We start from the raw sequence: 20,638 nt of genomic DNA, 5'->3' as shown, positions 1-20,638 counted from the left end.
GTGCAGCCTCCTAGGACCTCAGCAGGGCAGGGGACCATGGGACACGGAGTGTCTTAGGGGTCCATGGAATCCCCTAGCCTAGGGGATCTCACCTGGGGCAGCTCTGCCCTCCTATCCCCAGGGACTCTGGGAGACATCTGGGGACATTTGTTGTTGTCGCAACTGGGGAAGGGGTGCTCCTGGCATGGGGTGGGTGGAGGCCAGGGATGCTGCTCAGCACCCTGCAGTGTCCAGGACGGCCCCACCCCAGAGAACGATCCCGTCCCAATGTCCACAGTGCCCCAGGGAGAGACCTGGCTTACTCCTCAGTGTTGTGGTCCCGGTGACAAGGTACCAAGGGCCCATTCTGTTTGTCCCCATGCACACCTGCTGAGGAGTGAAGAGGCAGCTGGTCTCCCAACACCAGGTTCCGTGCCTCTTCCCTGCCTGGGCTTGATTTCATGTTTCTCTTCAGGGAAGTCCTCATCCGGCCTTTCTTGTGGAGCAAGCCTGAGTCTCAGGGGTCAGACCTTGGAAGGGATGCTCCTGGTCCGGGTGCCCAGGTCTGGGAGAATGAGGGGGTCTGACGGGGCTGCTGACGTCAGCCAGGAGGGAGGAGGGTCCGGTGAAGCACAGGACGGTGGGAGGGAATTGGTCTGCAGGAGCTAAGGGGCCAGAGGTCCTGTACCCATTGCCATGAGCTGCAATTTAAGGTCCCACAAGCAAAGAAGGAACCTTACCCTGAGTGGGAGGCAGAGGGGAGCCTAGCAGGTTGCAAATCCTCAAAGGCACTTGAAAGCATCCCCTGGGGGCAGCTCCGCGGTGGCCAGGCTGAGGGGTGAGCAGGGAGCAGTGTCTCCATTTGCCTTTGGTCCTTGTATGAGTGTCCTGCAGCTGATGTCACAGCTTACCACAAACTAGATGGCTTAAAGCAACAGAAACTTATTCTCTCCCGAGTCTGGGGGCCCGAAGCCCAGATTCAAGGTATGACAGGAGGGCCGTGCTCCCTCCAGGTCTCCAGGGTAGGATCCTTCCTGCCTCGCGCAGCTTCTGGTGGTGACCGGCAGTGGCTGTCATTCCTTGGCTTGCAGCTGTGTCACTCCAGTCTCTGCCTTCGTTACCACACGACCTCCCCTGTGTCTGTCTCTCTCTCTGAGAAGCACGCCACTCCTGTCACCAGAAGCCGAGAGGAGTAGGAAAGAACACCCCTTGCTTTGGGAGGAACGTGGCCCTGCTGACGCCCTAGTCTCGGACTTCTGGCCTCCAGAACTGAGAGAGGACAAATTCCTGTTGTTTGAGGCCGTTGGGTCTGTGGTCCCTTGTTAAGGCAGCACAGGAAACTCACAGGGTGTTTTACTTCACGGTAGAGCTCGTATGTTTTGTAAACTCCAGTAAGTCGGTTGCTTGCAAGGGCTTCTGTACCTCTGTCCATCAAATGGAGCCTTTAAGGCCCCTGGCCTCGGTCCTGGCTTCAACTCTACCTCTCTCTGCATCTGGGGGTCGCCCCAGGTGGTGCAGGGGTCTCTAGCCAAGGATTCTGGGACCTGGGGACTGGCCTGGGTCTGGTCTTCACGGCGCCTCTCTCCTTGCTGCGGCTCTGCTGGCCCTGGAACCTGCTTTCCCAGAGGAGAGAATGGCAGCTGGGTACCTGCCCCCCTGGTCGCAGGTGAGACATCCTCATTCTCCTGAAAGGTGCCCAGGATATGTGGAGGGAACAAACTCGTCAGAATGTCAGTCACTGTTAGAGAAGGAGCCCCCCGCTATGTGGGAAACGCAGGAGAGTCCCCGTGAGTGTTTGGTTCTAGTACTCGTGCTTCGCCCGAGTATAAGGAGCAGAGCCCCTGGCCCTAGGATAGAGGTGGGCTCTAGCACGGTCCCCCATAGAGCAGGGAGAGCTGCCCAGAAAAGCATCCTTTTTATTGAGGGGTGGGGTGGGGTGGGCCTTCCTGCCACCCTCTCTCCCCTGAGAGAGACTGAGGGGCAGGCAGGGCCCTCACGGCAGCCTCAAACTTCTGGGCCCAAGCGATCCTCCTACCTTAGCCTCCCGAGTAGCTGGGAGTACAAGTGTGCACCACCACGCCTGGGTAACTTTTCTATTTTTTGTAGAGTCAGGGTCTCGCTATGTTGTCCAGGCTGGTCTTGAACCCCCAGGTTCAAGTGATCCTCCTGCCTGGGCTTCCCAAAGTGCTGGGATTACAGGTGTGAGCCACCGCACCTGGCCCCCACAGCAGGAGATTCCCAAGTGGGAATGTCATATCCGCAGATCTAGAAGTTAGAATAGCCAGTCCAATAAGAAATAGGTAAAATATTTCATTCGGACCTGTGCACGGGTCCTCCTTGCTGTGTTTACGGCGGGCCGAGAGTCTGTATGGTCCTCTGATTGTAAACCACGGACAGGTACCCACAGGGCAGCTGGTAGAACTCGATGTCAGCACTTCGCTGACTTTTCTGAACTTCCCTGGTGCCACCATCCTCACCTCTCCTCTTGGGAACGTGCGTGGGGACGGACGCATCTTGAACAGAACTGCTGTGATATTTTAGGAATTAGTGACCTTCGAGGATGTGGCCGTGGACTTCTCCCCAGAGGAGTGGGAGTTCCTGGACCCTGCTCAGAGGAAGCTGTACAAAGAGGTGACACTGGAGAACTACAGGAACTTGGCCTCCCTGGGTAAGACAGGCACCATTAATCCTGGGCTCATAGATGCCACATTTATCTCACATCCACTGTTGTCAGGCACCATGCCAGGACACGGGGATTTACCAGTGAGTAAGACAGATGTTGTTCCTGGCCTTGTGGCTTTCACAGTCTCCTGGTTTCTCCGACAGATCAGATGATCTTATTCCCTCAGTACGAGATAGCTAGAGTGGCCATTCAATTGCATGTCCTAGTTCAGCCACAGATAACATCTCTGATTCCTCCTGGGTATGGAGTTGGAGTATTTGTAACTCTCTCTGCTTATGTAAAGAGCCATAATTTTTTTTTTTTTTTTTTGAGACAGAGTCTCACTCTGTTGCCCGGGCTAGAGTGAGTGCCGTGGCGTCAGCCTAGCTCACAGCAACCTCAAACTCCTGGGCTTAAGCGATCCTACTGCCTCAGCCTCCCGAGTAGCTGGGACTACAAGCATGTGCCACCATGCCCGGCTCATTTTTTGTATATATATATTTTAGTTGTCCATATAATTTCTTTCTATTTTTAGTAGAGACGGGGTCTCACTCTTGCTCAGGCTGGTCTCAAACTCCTGACCTCGAGCAATCCACCCGCCTCGGCCTCCCAGAGTGCTAGGATTACAGGCGTGAGCCACCACGCCCGGCCAAGAGCCATAATTTTTTAAAAAATTTTTTCTATTGTAAAATATATATAACATAAAATTTGCCTTTTGAGTACACAGTTGGGTGGCCTTAAGCACATTTATGATGGTATGCAACCAGCACAACTATCCGTTAACAGAACTTTTTTATCCTCCTAAACTGAAACTGTGTACCCATTATACACTGACTTCCCATTCCCCGCCTGCCCCCCAGCCCCTGGAAACCACTAATCCACTCTCTGTCTGTGTGGATCTGCCTGTTCCGGATGTTTTGTATGAATGGAATCATATAATATGTGCCCTTTTGTGTCTGGCTTCTCTCACTGGGCACGATGTTTTCCAGACTCCCCATGTTATATCCTGTGTCAGAGCTTTGTCCGTGGATGAATAAGATTCCCTTGTATGTATATAACATATTTTATTTATCCGCCAGTTGATGGACACTTGTGTCGTTTCCACCTTGTGGCTGTCTTGAATAATGCTGCCGTGAACATTAGCGAACAAGTATCTGTTTCAGTCCCTGTTTTTGGTTCTTTGGGTAAATGCCTAAGAGCGGAATTGCTGGGTCGTATGGTAATTCAACGTTTAGAGTTTAGCTTTTTGAGAAACTGCCACACTGTTTCTCACCAAAGCTATGTCCATTTTCCATTCCCACCAGCAGTGTAAACTCATTTCTCCACGTCCTTGCCAGCACTTATTTTTTTTAATTATCCCACTGCACAGTGGTATCTCACTGTAGTTTTGATGTGTGTTTCCCTTGTGTTTAATGACATTGAGCATCTTTTCATGTGTTTATTTACCATTTGCATATTTTCTTTGGGGGAAATGTAGCATCCAAATGGAATCCAAAATTTTTTTTAATTAGGAAAATAAAATCTCTAGCTCGAGCAATGTGCTGCCTCTCAAATGTACTCTTGTCTCTTTCAGAAGCCCTGAAGAACCAAAGTACTGATGCAGGTATCGAGGATGGTCCCTTTTCCCCAGCACACACCCCTCAAGTCACCAGACTTTCTCCGTGGACCGGGTATTCACTCTTTCGGACAGTGGAGCCTTTCCATTTGCAGCAAAGAGAAGCCCTGTGGGTGGAGGAAAAAGGAATTCCCCGAGCCTCCTGTTCAGGTGAGATTTTTCTTTAGAGGCAGGGTCTTGCTGTGTTGCTCAGGCTGGAGTGCAGTGGTGTGATCATAGCTCACTGCAACTTTGAACTCCTGGGCTCAAGCGATCCTCCTGTCTCAGCCTTCCCAATAGCTGGTACAGGCACCACCACCACCATGCTCGGCTAATTTTTAAAAAAAAATTTTTGTAGAGACAAGGTCTTGCTCTATTGCCCAGGCTGGTCTCAAACTCCCAGGCTGGGCTCAAGCGATCCTCCTGCCTCAGCCTCCCAAGTAGCTGGAACTACAGGTGTGCACCACCATGCTGAATAATTTTTCTGTTTTTGTAGAGACAGAGTCTCACTATGTTGGCCAGGCTGGTCTCAAACTCCTGGGCTCAAGTGAGCCTCCCACCTCAGCCTCCCAAAGTGCTGGGAATACAGGTGTGAGCCTCTGCACCCGGCCCCATTTTCTTCTTGAAGCCATTCTGCCTTTTTTTCTAGTTACATCTCTTCTCTTTTTGCTGTCTTGATGCTTCTCTCTGCCGTCCTTATTCTCCCATTGTTATTGAGTAATTGCTTCTGTGCTTCCAGTTCCCGTTTTCTCTGTCATTGTCAAATTTCTCATGCTGTGTCCTGTGCTCAGCATTGTCTTTACTGACCCATCTCTCTTTCTCATCCTTCCCCTGTGTCGAAAGCTGATATTTGACCATCAGTCCACATGGGTTTTGTATATGTTGGAAGTGCTTTTGTCACCCTGTTCTTAAGGTAGCAGTTTCTTCCTCCAAAAATATTTTTTTTCCCTCCAATGTATTCCAGATTGGGAGTCAAGACTGAAAATCCAAGAATCAACTTACAAGAAGGTGGTTTTGGGGGAAGAACCATCCAGTGGTGTGAATATCATAAGGCTTACCGTAGAAGACTGGGGATGTGACCAATTCAAGGAGAACCACGATGACTCCCAGAGGCTTTTGAGGCAAATGGCATCCATCCAAATAAAGGCAGTTGCTCAGCAGAAAGCAACTGCATGGTGTGGATTTGGGGACAGCAGTAATCTGAGCTCAGACCTTGTTCTATCTCGGGGAAGCTCAGTAGGAAAATGTGTCCGTGACAATGAGCTAGCTATTGAGAGTTTGGCATCTGATTCAACCTTAAAGCGCCATCAGATGGGATATGTAGCTCAGAGACCCTGTGAAAGTAATGAATATGGAAATGCCCTCAGCCAAAACAGTCACCTTATTCAACACGAAAGAACTCAAACAGGGGGGAAAACGTCTGTGTATGCAGAAAATGGGAAACCACTGAATCATAGTATGGCTCTTACCGTACACAACAAAATTAATACAGCAGAGAAACCGTTTGAATGTCACCAGTGCGGGAAGATGTTTAACCGGAGACATTCTTTGAGTGAACATCAGAGAATTCATACGGGAGAGAAACCATACGAGTGTCAGGAATGTGGGAGAGCCTTCACACACAGCTCAACCCTTACGCGCCATCTGAGGACTCATACTGGAGAGAAGCCCTACGCCTGCAGCGAATGCGGGAAAGCCTTCAACAGGATTTCATCTCTGACTCAACATCAGAGGATTCACACAGGGGAGAAGCCTTATAAATGTGAAGACTGTGGAAAATCCTTCTGCCAGAGCTCCTACCTGATTTTGCACAAGAGAACGCACACTGGTGAGAAGCCCTATGAATGTAACGAATGTGGAAAAGCCTTCAGTGATCGTTCCTCTCTCAACCAGCACGAGCGAACTCACACTGGGGAGAACCCCTATGAGTGTAACCAGTGTAGAAGAGCCTTCAGCCAGAGGTCTTCCCTTGTAAGGCATGAGAGAACTCACACTGGAGAGAAACCTTATAGCTGTAATGAATGTGGGAAAGCCTTCAGCCAGAGCTCTTCCCTTATCACACATCAGAAAACTCACACTAGCCAGAAAACCTATAAAATCATAGACTGTGCAAAGGCATTCTATCAGAGCAGCCACCTTATTGGATTTTAGCAATTGCATACTGCCTCGTAAAACACCTCTTAGCACTCTGACATATAAACGTGACTAGACTTTGCCCTGGGGTGATGTACTGTTTGACAGGAAGTAGGTTCATGTCACATTTTTGAAAGACAGCTCTGAGGTATAGAACTGAGAAGGAGCCTTGTCATGGGAGAAATCACCATTAAGCGATACCCAGTGAGCTCCACCCTCTTAGAAAAGGTTGGCCAATGGGAATGCTAACATGGAATGGGATTTTGCTGAAAACTATCACATGTTAATTTAGTTGGTGAAACAAAAGGTATTCTGTTTTAACTTCCAACTTATTAATCCAACATTCAATATATTGTTTCAATATTTTACTTAGTCATTCCACCCCTGTTGGTCACTTAGCTAGTTCTTAATTTTTCTCATGCACTACGATGGCAAAGCAGAGTGTGTGCTAAGACGACAAGTGCTTTGGATGTGAAATAAAAAAATAATAAAGGATGCAAAATAGTGTGTGCAATTTGATCTAATGAAGTCTATAAGTTTGTGTGTGTGTATGTATATATATGTATATATACATACACCAAAGGACAAAAGCTGGACAGAGATGTAAAATGAATAGGTTATCTGATTATGTATAATTTTGTGTCATTGGCCATTTAATTTTGTATTGCTATAATCATTTTGACAATGAATAAAAATCAAACAGCACCAACAATCTGATGGGATGTGGAACCTCATCGATGCATTGGAGTAGATTGTGGATACCAAGATGGCAAAGATACAGTAGAGTAGGTTTTGGAAAATAGGAAAGTTTAGCAACCTTGGTGGACTGGGAAAAGTCCCAACTGTGAGATGTGCTTGGCAGAGTAAGGACCAAGTGTGCAGTTGTACGTAATCATTAAAATTTATTGAGTGCTTACTGTATGCCCGGCACCAGTCCAATGCTTACATGTGGTTCCTCATTTAACCTTCACAACAGCCCCATGAGAGAATTGCTAGTCATACTCCATATTACAGAAGGGGATGCCGAAATAAAGTAATTTGCTTAAGGTCACGCAATTAGGAAATAGTAGAATCTGGATTTGAATCCAGCAACCTGTACAAATCAATGCCTCATTTGCCATGCAGCCAATCATGGAGGACACAGGGGAGTTTGTGTTTTTCAGATTTCCCCATGAGAGTCACCTAACTTTTCTCTGAGTCTTCCCTTTTCCTCAGAGCCAGTGAGGAAGGTTTCAGCTCTCCTTTCATCCCAATGGGACCTGTTCGTTCATAGGAATTTTGTTACCTTTCTTTAATGTAGAGATCCTTTATCTGGGGTCTATGTAGGCTTAACTTGGTTGATGGGTAAGTTTCTTAAGAGCTCCATGAACAAGCTTGAACTGTATGCCAACTGTGTGTTGGTGCATAGATGTGTTTTCTGGGGAAAGCATCTGTAGCTTTTAGCATATTCTTGATCTCGAACTCCTGGCCTCAAGCGATCCTCCTGCCTTGGCCTCCCAGAGTGCTGGGATTACAGGCGTGAGCCCCCATGCCCAGCCTATATTCTTGAGAAAAGTTGACTTAGAGGTATCATGAGTACAGTTTTCAGTCTTGATATCCCCTTCCCTCCAACAATTATTCGTAGAGAACCTAAACTCTTTGGTGACTGCATATAAGGCAGACAGTGTTGCTGCCCTCACTGGACATGTATTCCAGTGTCGAAGGAGCAGGACTAGCTTTATGGGCATGTGACCCCTGCAGTCACACAAGGCTCAACTGTGTCCTGTGATTGGCCTAAAACCCCCACCTTTATATTCTTAATCATTTTGAGAAACAATAATGAGATATTATCAAATCATTATAATTTTAGTAATAAGCCCCTACCCACTTGCATGTTGCTGTGAGCCCTGTACATTCAGTAGCCTGTCCTGTACAGGAGTGAGGGGTAGGGACAGATGTTAAGCAAGTAACTGAATACTTTAATTAAGTAATTACAGATTTGGGGAGATGCTATGGAGGACATGCACACGATGCTGCTGTGACAGATAATAGCATAGGGACCAGCCTCAGGTAGGACCTTTCTGAGATGAGTCATCAGAGCATCCGAGATGAAGAATTTACTCGGAGGAGAGCTCCAGTATAGCTTTGTTTTCACATGTGAAATGTTAAGTATTTTCTAAATATACAAATTTTTGGTTCAATATGTCTAACTCAAAAGTCTTTTGAGAAAGAATATATTTTTTAAGGTTCTGGTGTTTAAGTACATTTTTTTCCTTTCTTAAATCTTTTTCTTACTGCACTGGCTTGGTCCTCTGGTGTCCTGTGGGGCAGGACTGGCAAGAGTGAATCCCCCTTGCTTTGTTCCTGGTCTTAGAGAAAAGCATTCAGTCGTTCACCATTAAGTATGATGTGAACTGTGGGATTTTCATAGACACTTTTGATGTTTTTCTTTCATTAAATTTCTTCTTTTATTGCACTATGGTCTGAGAATGTGTTTACTGTTTTGAATCTTTGGAATTTATTGAAGCTTGCTTTGCAGTTTGCGATGTGATCAGGTTTTAGAAGTTTTCCGTAGATGCTAGAGAAGAAGGTGGGTTTTCTGTTTCTATCATTCAGAATCTGGCTTGTTCTATTACTTTAGCCATATTAATTGGTTTTCCATTTCATTTCCAAATCAACTGTCCATTATTATGTCTTGCTAATGGATACTTACGGTTTGGGATAAAATTTGTAGATGGAAATTATCCTGGATGATCTATCCAGAAACAGTATATTTCGAACACAAAGATGCAAAGATGTTGTTCTCTGAAAAACTGTCAGATCCGTTTTCTGTAGTATGAGCAGAGTGATGTTGAAGAAGGTGCTCATGAAAGGTTCAAAATCTCAAGAAATATGAGATTGGAAACAGGAGTTGTTTGTGCCATGTACTAAGCCATTGTCTCTGTGCTTCAGCCCCACTATATGAGTTTTCTGTTGCTGCTGCAACAAATACCACAAATTTAGTGGCACAAGACGACAGATTTATTCTCTTAACAGTCCTGGAGGTCACAAGTCTAAAATCGAGGTGTGCAGGGGTATGTTTTCTGGAAGTCTAGGGGAGACCCTGTTCTTTGACTTTTCTAGTTTCTAGAAGCTGCCCATGTTCCACAGCTAATGGCCTTTTATCACCCCAGTCTCTGCTAATGTTGTCCCATCTCTCCTGCCCCTCTTTTCTAAGGACCCTTGTGATTATGTTTAGGGTCCACCCAATAATCCAGGATAGTGTCTCCATCTCAGATCCTTAATAATATCCCATCCCTTGTGTATAAGGTAACATATTCACAGGTTCCTGGGATTAGGATGTGGACATCTTTGGGGGCCATGATCCTGCATGTCAAAGCTACCCTTTTACACTTGACTTTGTGATGTGCAAAGGAAATGCCGCAACCTACATTTCTACCTTGCCAGTGGCTTCCCATTAGGCTGTGCTAACCGGAGACTTCGGAGGTAGGATGGAAGGCTGGAGAAAAGAGAAAGGATCTGCTCCATACTGTAGACTTCCTGTCCCTGGCACTCCTTGCATGTTGAGAATGTCTTTGTTACCTTTATCCTCGAATAACATCCCGACATGCTCTAAATATCCTTAACTTCTTTCCGCTCAAACAACCATAGTTATTACTCTTCTCTCTTGTGGTAGTCAATGTTGTGTGAAGAATTCAGAGATCAGCCTAATTTCTCACCCTAATAAATGAAACAACATGTTCTCTATGGGTGATGTTACCAAGATATGAAGACATATGTCTGTGAAGACATTATGGGAAGCACACAGGAGACCTAGAGTTACATGCCAAGAGCCATAAGGCAGACTTCTAAATTTCATGCCAATTTTTTGAAACTTAGCATTCACTATTAATGCATAATAAACAAAAATGTATATGGCAATATTTTATATTTTAATAGTTTATACATCCAGTGATTAATTTGCTTTTAACTGGAAACTGCTTGTCTATGTGTGAATCCTCTAAACACTAATTTTTATAAAAGTGTTTAGAACCTTTTTGCAAACGATAGGAAATGAATGTTTGTAAATGAAATGACAAATGATATCAGAGTTTGTGTGTTCTCTTAAGCTAGACAATATTTTCTGAATTGAGTAGCCGTTAAATGCACTAGGTGTTCAGCCTCAATCTATCAACTGTATGAAGAGTTTTCAGGTCCATCTCAAAATTTATATAAGATTTTGTTTGTTTTGTGTTATTATCAGTTAAAATAGGAATTCAATTGCGTAGGGATATCATAGCCATTTTTTAAAAATACAACTTTAAATAAATAAGTTTATATAAATAAACACATATACAATTTATCATCTTAACTTTTTTTTTTTAGACAGACAGAGCTTACTCTGTTGCCCTGGGTAGAGTGCAGTGGTGTCATCATAGCTCACTGCAACCTCAAACTCCTGGGCTCAAGCAATCCTCTCGCCTTGGCCTCCCAGTTTTAAGTGTATAGTTTAGTGGTATTAGGTACACTCATATTGTGCAATATAGCCTTTAATTTTCAAAATCAACTGGGGATACACTAAGAAGCTGATGTGAAATAAATTCCCTTGCAGTGTAAAATGAATTTGAAGATTTTAATGAACATCTCATATCTCGTGGTTTTGAGAAGAGGTCCTGCGCCCCTGTGGGGCTGCAGCTCCTGTCTTCCCTGGGGCAGAGGTCTCCGGTCTCCAGCCCCAGCGCCCAGTCTGGGCAGGACCTCCGCAGCGTGCGCGGTCAGACATCCGCGCGGAGCCGACGTGGTGACGTCACGCTCAGGGTCTTGTCTGAGTCGCGGGGCACCGTCCTGGGGGCCTAGCGGTCCAGGCCCGCCTGTCTCGCAGGACCCCAGGCTGCCCCATCCCGCCCTGGCCCCTCCTGCCCCGGACTAGGGTTGCTTGGTGGGGAAACTGAGTCTGGAGTTCCCACCCTCGTCCGGGAGGGGCCGCCGACTGCGGGGAGAGGCCGGTGTCCGCCCCGGGCCGGAGCGAGTTTGCCCAGATGCGAAGGTCCCCGGACCGCGGGGTCAGCCACGGGTGTTCGCGACGCGCCTGTCACTCAGGCTGCCGGGGGCGGGTCGTAGAGAACTATCCAATCAGGGGACACATGGGCGGTGCCTAAGGGGTATTGCCCAATCAAGAGCGCCAGAGGGATGAGGGGCGAGGAACTCTCCAATAAGGGGCGCAGAAAAGGGCAGCACTGTTCAATCAGGGGCGCCGCTGCCCCGACCAGCGTCCAATCAGGCCCCGGGGACGGGCCGTCGCTGTCCGCCGGGCCGCGCGCGCCCGCCGCGCCTGTCCCCGAGCGGCGCAGGCGTCCCAGTCCCCGGCGCGCTCCCCTGCACGGGCCGCGGAGCTGTCCCGGAGCGCCTAGGAGCCGGCGGGACATGGTGAGTGCGCGGGGCCGGGGAGGCCGGCGCGCGGGCGAGACCCCCGGGGAGGCTCCAGGACCCCGTCAGGCGGTCGCAGGGGGTCCGGGGCCCGCCCGGCTCCCCGGGGCCTCCGGGACAAGGGAAGCCGGTGTCCCGAGGCCGCGGGTCCTGCCCATTGTTCATGCGCAGCGCGGCCGACGTCTCTCTCCAGGGCTTTGGTTCCCGCGTCCCTCTGCTCGGCAGTAGCGGGAGGCCGGGCCCCCAGCCCCGCGGGGACAGTCCTGGACCCTCCCCCAGGGCCTTCGCGGGATGGGCATCCGGGAGCCGCGGCTGGTCGGGGCCCGGGCTGGTGTCCTCTCAGCTGCCCGCGCTCGGGGACCCGCCGGGCTGCCCCGCAGGTCAGCGCGGGGTGCGGGGGTCCCCGGGGAGCTGCCGGGTACCCCGGGCTGGGAGGAATCGCCAGGAACCCCCCATGTGACCAGCCCACCGCTGAGGCACGCGGAGACGTGCTTCCCCAAGTCCCAGTGTCCTTCTTGGGAACACGGTGGTTAGTCTCCTCTCACCTGCAAGGTGCTGGTAGTAAAGGGGGAAGACAGGTGACTCCTGGCCCTGGGCTGTCACACACAAGGAGGAAAAAGACACGAGAGAAACCCAAACCTGGGAGGGAGTGTAACGACCCGAAAAGCAAAGTGCACTTCAGACACACAGCGGGGACACAAGCCAGTGTCCTTTGTTCAGGGAACACTTCCATGAGCAGGTGGGGTGTAGATATTCCTCATGGTAGGTTGGCCAGACACGACCCCTCCCGGGTTTGTCCCCATGAAAAGATTTTTTCACTCATTGGAGCCTCACTTTTCAGTAAGTATAACACACATTTAGTTAATAGAGCTTGAAAGATAAGCTTAAATATTTCCAAAGGGGTGAATATCAGGAAAAAAAAATAATGTTTCCGTCTTACATTCCATTTGTTAAACATTACTTTTATTTTTTATTTATCTGATTTTTTTTCTAGTGTCAAACCAGTTTGAGATTTGTTAAACATTCTTCTTTACCTTTTATTTTTTGCCCTGAAAAGTGTGTAGTAAGTTTCTGAGATCTCTTCCTTTCTGTTGAGTGATAACTAGTGGGAATCCAGGGCTTAGCCTTGACGATGTTCCTGGGGAAAAGAATCTCAGAGAAATAGAGAAAATCTCCCCTCCGTTATGGCTGCAGGAAAGTAAATATATTTCCACAAACACGTGTCGCAGGTAAATTGGCGAATTATAAAGATTCACCGAAATGTCAGTTGTTCTCCTCTGCATGGTGGGGAATTTGTGGCAGTGTATGATTTCTGTTCTGATTCCAACGATCTGCAATACTCTTTCCTTAAATCTGTAATAAATTCTTTGTTGGCCATGAAGTAGGTGGGAATACAAGACATTTTTCTCATTTAGATAACAATTTGTCACTGCCCCATGTATTAACGTGTGTGTCATGTCTGCGACTGCTCTGCGGTGACTGCCCTGACATTAACCACATTTCCCCACATACGAGGGCTGGGGCAGGACGCTCTTCCTTTCCTTCAAACTAGTTGACTGTTCTGCAAATGCCATGACGTCAGGATGACTACGCTTTAGAAATCTTGCTGAATGTTAAGAAAGTCCGCACTTTGTTCTTTAGGACGTTTTTAGCTAATTTTGGGCATTTGTTCTATTAGGTTTGTAAACTTAGCATTTATCAAGTCTTTAAAAAATATGGTTCAGGGATTTGATGGAATTTTATTAAGATCATAGGTCTCTTTTGGGGGGGTTGATATCTAGGTAACACTGAGTTCTTTCTGGGAACCTTTGCAATCTATCGATGTATTTCCTTTTGCTTTGATATTATCCAATATTGTTTGTGAATTTTTCCATTGGGTTCTTTTTATATCTTTCATTAGACTTTAGTACTCATTTAAATTTGTTTTTTACCATGGTGTTATCATTTTAAAGATTAGTTTTCTAACTTGCTGTTGCTATTAATTAGAAAGGTAATGAAAATTTTTTTTGTTTGTTTTTAGACAGAGTCTTGCTCTTTCTCCCAGGCTGGAGTGCAGTGGTATCAGCCTAGCTCACTGCTAAAACTCAGGGCTCAGGCAATCTTCCTGCCTCAGCCTCCCAAGTAGCCGGGACTACAGTCGCAAGCCACAATGCCGTCTAGAAATTTATTTTTATATTGAGTTTTTATATTAGAATCTTGCTAAACTCTTTTTCCATATTATGTTTTTATTTTGTTGGGGTCCTACACGCAAACTTGTTAGAGCTATGCATAAAGACAATTTTTTTTTCTTTTATAGTTCTTGTACATTTGTTTATTTTCTGGTGATATTGGATTGGATCTCCCATATAATGTTCACTAGGAGTGAGGGTCTAGGCACACTTGATTTGTACCTAATTGTTTTGGGGCAAGCAATGACCTTCACACCATTTATATGTTCTTAGTTCTTTTTTGAACATTCTTTTATCAGTCCTTTGTCCAGTTATGCACATTACCACCTTTTCCCCAATGGTAAGAGGTTTTTTAAAAATATATCCCTGTTTGATATTATAAGTGGTTTATAAAATAGTTTTCAGCAATTCTTAAGTCACCCAAGCTGAAGTACATTGGTGCAATCTTAGCTCATTGTAGCCTTTAACTCATGGGCTCAAATGATCCTCCCGCCTCAGCCTACCAAAGAGCTGGGACTGCAGGCGTACTACCATCCCTGGGTAATTGAAAAGATTTTTTGTTTGTTTGTTTTGTAGAGACAGGGGTCTTGCTGTGTTGCCCAGGCTGGTTTCCAACCTCTGGCCTCAAGCAATCCTCCTGCCTCGGCCTGCCATAGTATTTGGATTACAGGCACGAACCACTGCCCAGCCTGATTTTAGAGCTTTCTATTGCACAGTATGACATCAATGCATAAAAATACGTGTAACATATGTAAGTTAACAAAAAAATATTAAAAAATAATCCTCTGTGAAATGAAAGCCAGCCTTAGATGTAGAACAAGCTTTCACCCCGACACCCCGCTTTTAATGAATCCCAGTTGAGGCCCCCTTATCCTCCAGATGTAACCAGTATTTTGAATTATGATTCATATATGTAATTCACATATGAATTATGGTATATAATATATTTAGTTATATAATTACATATAGTTATGCACATATATGTGTATTGTTATAAATGTGTGTGTACAATTTTTAAAAACAATTTGGTATCATTTTGCAGTGTTTTCTCACATGGTTACATTACTGTTCTCCTTTAGCCTGCTCTACAACCAGTCACACATACAAACACAGTCTCAGGTACCAGGGGTCAGGATATGGACTTGTCTTTCTGGGGACAACCTACAAAAAAGGCCTGGTTGTCTGTTCAGCACTTGCAGGGATAAGATCACAGCTGACGGGGAAGATCTTGGCTGGTCAGGAGGCTCTGGCAGCCCCAGCAGCAGGTTGAAAATAGGCTAGAATGTCTCCGCACCCGTTCCCCATTGTCCATCTAAAATTTTGCTCCAGCCCTGGGAATTGATTTAACATTTTTTCCTCTCCCAATGCAATGGAAACTTTTAACATTTCTTGCCCATCCAAAGCTCACCTTTGGGAACATGGGAGCCCTTTCTCCTACCTGGAGGAGGGAACAAAACCAAAGGCTGCACTTCTTCTTCTGCCGCTTAGCCTGTATGGCCAAAAGCAGGTAGGACATCCTGTGAGCCCACCCTCCTGCAGTTCGATCTATATCGTCTTCCCCTATGTGAACTTTTAATTCTCACAGCAGACAGTAGCTCAGCTGCTGTTTCCTACCCTGGATGACTCCACAGCCACCCAGGCACCAAAGGCTTACCATCCTCTACCCGTTCATCCTTCCTTTTCCAAATGATGGTTTTGCCATATTTCAGTGAGTCAAGGTTATTCTAGAAAATCCCACCTCTGATGCCGGCTGTATCAGGTGTCCCCAAGACCACCCCTATGTCCTGCTAGTAGGATTCCCAAGACTCGGCATACAGTCCCCATACTCACAACTATGATTTGTTACAACAAAGGGGCACACAGCAAAATCAGCAAAGGGAAAAGGGCACGTAGGAAGAAGTCCACAAGAAACCAGATGCAAGCATGTAAAAGTACTCTCCCAGTGGAGCCACCGCATCTGACTCCCCTAGCAATGAGTTATGACAACACATGTGAAATGTCTACCAGGGAAGCTCATTAAAAACTCAGCGCCCAGGATTTTTATTGCTGGTAGATCCCATAAACATCCTCTGCCTAGCATGTAGCATCCTCTGCCTAGCATGGTACCCAAATTCCAGACTTCCAGGTGTTCAGCATTAACAGTGCTCTTTGCACAGTGAGTAATATTAATTAGGGTGGTGTGAATCCTCCTAAAATCCAAGTTCTCAGTCACCAGCCAAGGCCATCGTTACCAGCAAGCCTTTCTAAAGGTAAAGCCTCAGGCCTGCAGCATTAACTCTTTTCTGCACACTAGGTCGGGGAACTTCATTATGAGAAAGTAGTACAGATACCCTATACTGAGAACAATGAATGCTGACCCAGGGAGCTCATATCATTCTGTGTACCAATAACACAATACCATAGGCATGATTCTGTTGCTTTGTTAAGTAGGTAAATGTGAGCATCAGAATTTTGCATGACAGTATTTTCTCTGAATCCTGCTCGTGGATGTGAGTGAGTTGATGATCTTTTTCAGAAACCAGGGTTTAAAGGAACCATGTATCTCAGTGGTTCCTATGGTCAGGGTTTGGGCTGTCATGCTCATGTGCCCAATATGGGATATGGAAATGAGAAATTGAGAGTGCAGCCTCTAGGGTGATATGTGGGAAACCTCTTCCTCCTGGAATTTGAGACAAGGGAATGTTTTGTTGGAAGACACTGCTGAATCCTTTATATCTTTTATATCCATGGCAAATTTATTCTCAGATAAGTTTTGGACTTCAGTTAATTTCTTTGCAAAGTGGGGCTCTTAACCTTATTTGTAAGGTTAGCAGGAATCTTTATGGCTCTGGTGAAAAGAGCTGTTTGGGGATTGCATTACCTCACTATGTGCATACTTTGTGTGTGTGTTTGTATATGGGCGGGGAGGATCAAAGTTGTAAGGCTTCAGTACCGAGGCTCTGGAGTGTATGGAATATGTAGAGGTCTAAGTTCTCCCGTCTTTTTCCTCTTTTCTGAGCTATAATTTCTCAGTAACTTTGTTTCCATGAAAATGCACAGAGAAAAATAGAAACTGAGCCTATAATAATTGTTACACACATAAGTTAGAATGAATACTTCTCTAAAAGTATGTTTTCATTCAGCCCATTGGACCTGTAGTTTTTTAAGACACTATGGCTCCCTGGCCCTTGTTGCAAGTTGGGTCCGCTCAGGTCCCTTGGCCTCACGTTTGGTGAAGGTAACAGAAAGGAAAGTTCCCAGTCCTAAAACTTCATTTAAGTTTGCCCCTGTGCTGGATGTAGTGCTGAGTGGTGTGTGGTGTGCAGCAGGGGAGGACCGAGATATTTTGTATCACAAGGGATTGAAGGTAAAACACAAATCTCTGTCATTTGTGTAGCATTTGTTTTATATTTCCCGTGTGGTCTGAACCCTTTTCATAGGAGTAATTCTTGAATTGGTCACAGTAAAAATGTAGAAATATGTTCAGGGTATTAATGGTGCTGTTAAATCTATGAGGAAGTGCGTGTAAACACACAGGAAGAAGTTGGACAACCGAATCACAGAGATGTTGGGAGAACACAGAATCTTGTATGAACTATATGTGAATTGAACACAGTGCTCCCATGCTGTCAGTCTCAACCATCCTCCTGTAAACATGTTTGATGTTTTAGGATTCAGTGGTCTTTGAGGATGTAGCTGTGGAGTTCACCCTGGAGGAATGGGCTTTGCTGGATTCAGCTCAGAGGGACCTCTACAGAGATGTGATGCTAGAAACCTTTCAGAACCTGGCCTCAGTAGGTAAGGATGACATCATTCCTTCACTTAGTTATTTAGAGAACAAGTATTTCTTATACATCAAACCTGTTTCAAAATTTGGAACGTGGAAAGGGAAAACATTGGCAAGTAAGACAGGCATGGTCACAGCTGTCATAGTGATAGAATCTAATAGTTTTCCTATGAGAATGAGAATCTATGTATTAAACTCATTTTTTCTTTCTGTAAAGAAAGCTCCCTTTGTGTCATCATTGTGGATATAGGCTTCATGGGCCCAGTGAAGTTTGTTTTTGCAACCCAGTGAAAATTTTGTTGTGTTTATTAAATTGCTTGCCATTTTGACACCTTGTGCTTGATGAAGTCCTGAAATAGCTAAACTCCTCAGTGTCTTTTTTTGGCTAATAGGTGCCTTTTTTCTTATAAGATTGTTCACTTTTTGGTTACAGATGATGAAACTCAATTTAAGGCCAATGGATCAGTTTCTAAGCAGGATGTTTATGGAGAAAAAATACTCAAGGAACCTAAAATAGCAAAATTCATCAGAAATGTTTCCTGGGCCTCTATTTTAGGAAAAATTTGGGACGACCTTACCCCCGAAGATCAGCACACAAACCAGGGAAGAAATCTGAGGTGAGTTGTACTTACAAGATAAAGTAGTATTCCAGAAAAGAATCTTAGTATATCAAGAAATTTAAAAAGCAAGCAAACAGAAAACTCATATATCCCTAGTTCCAAATTTGTTTATTCACAGCAGAATTTTTACAAAAAATATTTCTTTAAATGTGACTTAGACATTGAGCATTAGAAACATAATTCAGTTGGAAACAATTATCAAGAAACCCCCTATGTAAGAAAAACCTTTAATAATGGCAATGGTCAAACCCTCTTCCAGAGCATCGTGTTTATTCTATTTTGAAACAATTCAGAAAGGGGAGAAAACCTATACTTTCACTGAAAATGGTTAAAATGCAATTCTAATAAATATTAATAGATCATTATTAATCAAACTGTTAATAGCATGCTTCTCATTTTTAATAGAAATGATATGGTGGAGAGACTTGGCGAAAGTAAAGATCAATGTGGAGAAGCCTTCAGCCAGATTCCAAATCTTAATCTCCACAAGAAAATTCCTACTGGAGTAAAACAGTATGATTACAATGCATATGGAAAAGTCTTCATGCACTGTTCGCCCCTCAAGAGTCACATCACAGTTCACACTGGACACAAACCACATCAGTGCCAGGAATGTGGGCAAACCTACAGTTGTCGTTCACACCTAAGAATGCATGTGAGAACCCATAATGGAGAGAGACCCTATGTGTGTAAATTATGCGGGAAAACCTTTCCTCGTACTTCTTCCCTCAATCGACATATGAGGATTCACACTGCTGAGAAAACCTATGAGTGTGAGCAATGTGGGAAGGCTTTCATTGATTTTTCAAGTCTTACTAGTCATGTGAGAAGTCACACTGGAGAGAAGCCATATAAATGTAAGGAATGTGGGAAAGCTTTCAGTTATTCCTCAACTTTTCGAAGACACATGATAACACACACTGGAGAGAAGCCATATAAATGTAAGGAATGTGGGGAAGCCTTTAGTTATTCCTCAACATTTCGAAGACATATGATATCACACACTGGAGAGAAGCCACATAAATGTAAGGAATGTGGAGAAGCTTTCAGTTATTCGTCAGCTTTTCGAAGACACATGATAACACACACTGGAGAGAAACCTTATGAATGTAAACAATGTGGGAAAACCTTCATTTATCTCCAATCCTTTCGAAGACATGAAAGGATTCACACTGGAGAGAAACCCTATGAATGCAAACAGTGTGGAAAAACCTTCATTTATCCCCAGTCCTTTCGAAGACATGAAAGGACTCATGGTGGAGAGAAACCCTATGAATGTAACCAATGTGGGAAAACATTCAGTCACCCCTCATCCTTTCGAGGACATATGAGAGTGCACACTGGAGAGAAACCCTATGAGTGCAAGCAATGTGGGAAAACTTTCAACTGGCCAATATCCTTACGGAAACATATGAGAACACACACTAGAGAGAAACCCTATGAATGTAAGCAATGTGGGAAAGCCTTCAGTTTATCTGCTTGCTTTCGAGAACACGTGAGAATACATCCTGAAGACAAATCATATGAATGCAGGCTATGTGGGAAAGCTTTCTATTGCCACATATCCTTACAAAAACATATGAGAAGGCATACAGCAGAGAAACTCTATGAATGCAAGCAATGTGGGAAGGCCTTCAGTTGGCCTGAACTTTTGCAACAACATGTACGAACACACACTGTGGAGAAACCTTACGAATGTAAGGAATGTGGGAAAGTCTTTAAATGGCCATCATCTCTACCAATACATATGAGACTGCACACTGGAGAGAAACCTTACATATGTAAGCACTGTGGGAAAGCCTTTAATTGTTCTTCATCTTTAAGAAGACACATGAGAATACACACAACAGAAAAACACTATAAGTGTAATATGGGACCTCCCCCTGCAAATGAATTAATGTACAATGCTTCAGAAAATTCACACCAGGAAAAAGAGCTTATAGAAGTTGTAAATATGGTATTGCCTTTATGAGTACCTCATCCTTAAAGTGAACATATAAGGAGTGTATTTATAGTCTATTTACAAGTAAATAGGTGAAAAATAATTCTCTAAATACTGTTAGCTGTAATACATATATGTGGGCAGGTAGTTTTTTTCTCTTATAATTTGGTAAATAAAACTTTTATCTTTACAGTTTGTTGGACTCATGGATGATTTGAAGTGTATTTTAAATATGCAAGTAAGTTTAATTTTTACTTAGTTTCTTAAATTGTTCTCTAAGTAAGGAGTTATTGGCACAAAGACACTTTGGTATTTGTTGGAATTTTTTTTTTCTGACTTAGTGTAGCAGATATTTGATATAACTTACCTATTATATTTTCAACCTTTCT

The 20,638-nt window shown here is 44.8% G+C and overlaps 2 protein-coding genes across 2 annotated transcripts; both read left to right on the top strand.

Moving 5' to 3' along the window:
- The first annotated feature begins 1,575 nt into the window (after positions 1-1,575).
- On the top strand, positions 1,576-6,768 carry ZNF554 (zinc finger protein 554). Its single transcript, XM_069497774.1, has 4 exons — positions 1,576-1,645; positions 2,521-2,647; positions 4,215-4,406; positions 5,200-6,768. The coding sequence occupies exons 1-4, from the start codon at positions 1,613-1,615 to the stop codon at positions 6,384-6,386; spliced, it is 1,539 nt and encodes a 512-aa protein (XP_069353875.1). The 5' UTR covers positions 1,576-1,612; the 3' UTR covers positions 6,387-6,768.
- A 4,955-nt stretch (positions 6,769-11,723) lies between these two features.
- ZNF555 (zinc finger protein 555) lies at positions 11,724-20,279 on the top strand. The gene is made up of 4 exons (XM_069497760.1): positions 11,724-11,753; positions 17,572-17,698; positions 18,121-18,304; positions 18,713-20,279. The coding sequence occupies exons 1-4, from the start codon at positions 11,751-11,753 to the stop codon at positions 20,277-20,279; spliced, it is 1,881 nt and encodes a 626-aa protein (XP_069353861.1). The 5' UTR covers positions 11,724-11,750.
- Positions 20,280-20,638: the final 359 nt, after the last annotated feature.

The sequence above is a fragment of the Eulemur rufifrons genome, chromosome 2 (assembly GCF_041146395.1).
Source record: "Eulemur rufifrons isolate Redbay chromosome 2, OSU_ERuf_1, whole genome shotgun sequence".
In the NCBI taxonomy this organism is placed as follows: domain Eukaryota; kingdom Metazoa; phylum Chordata; class Mammalia; order Primates; family Lemuridae; genus Eulemur; species Eulemur rufifrons.
Note: the sequence above shows the minus strand (reverse complement) of the source record. Positions and strands in the feature narration are given on the sequence as shown.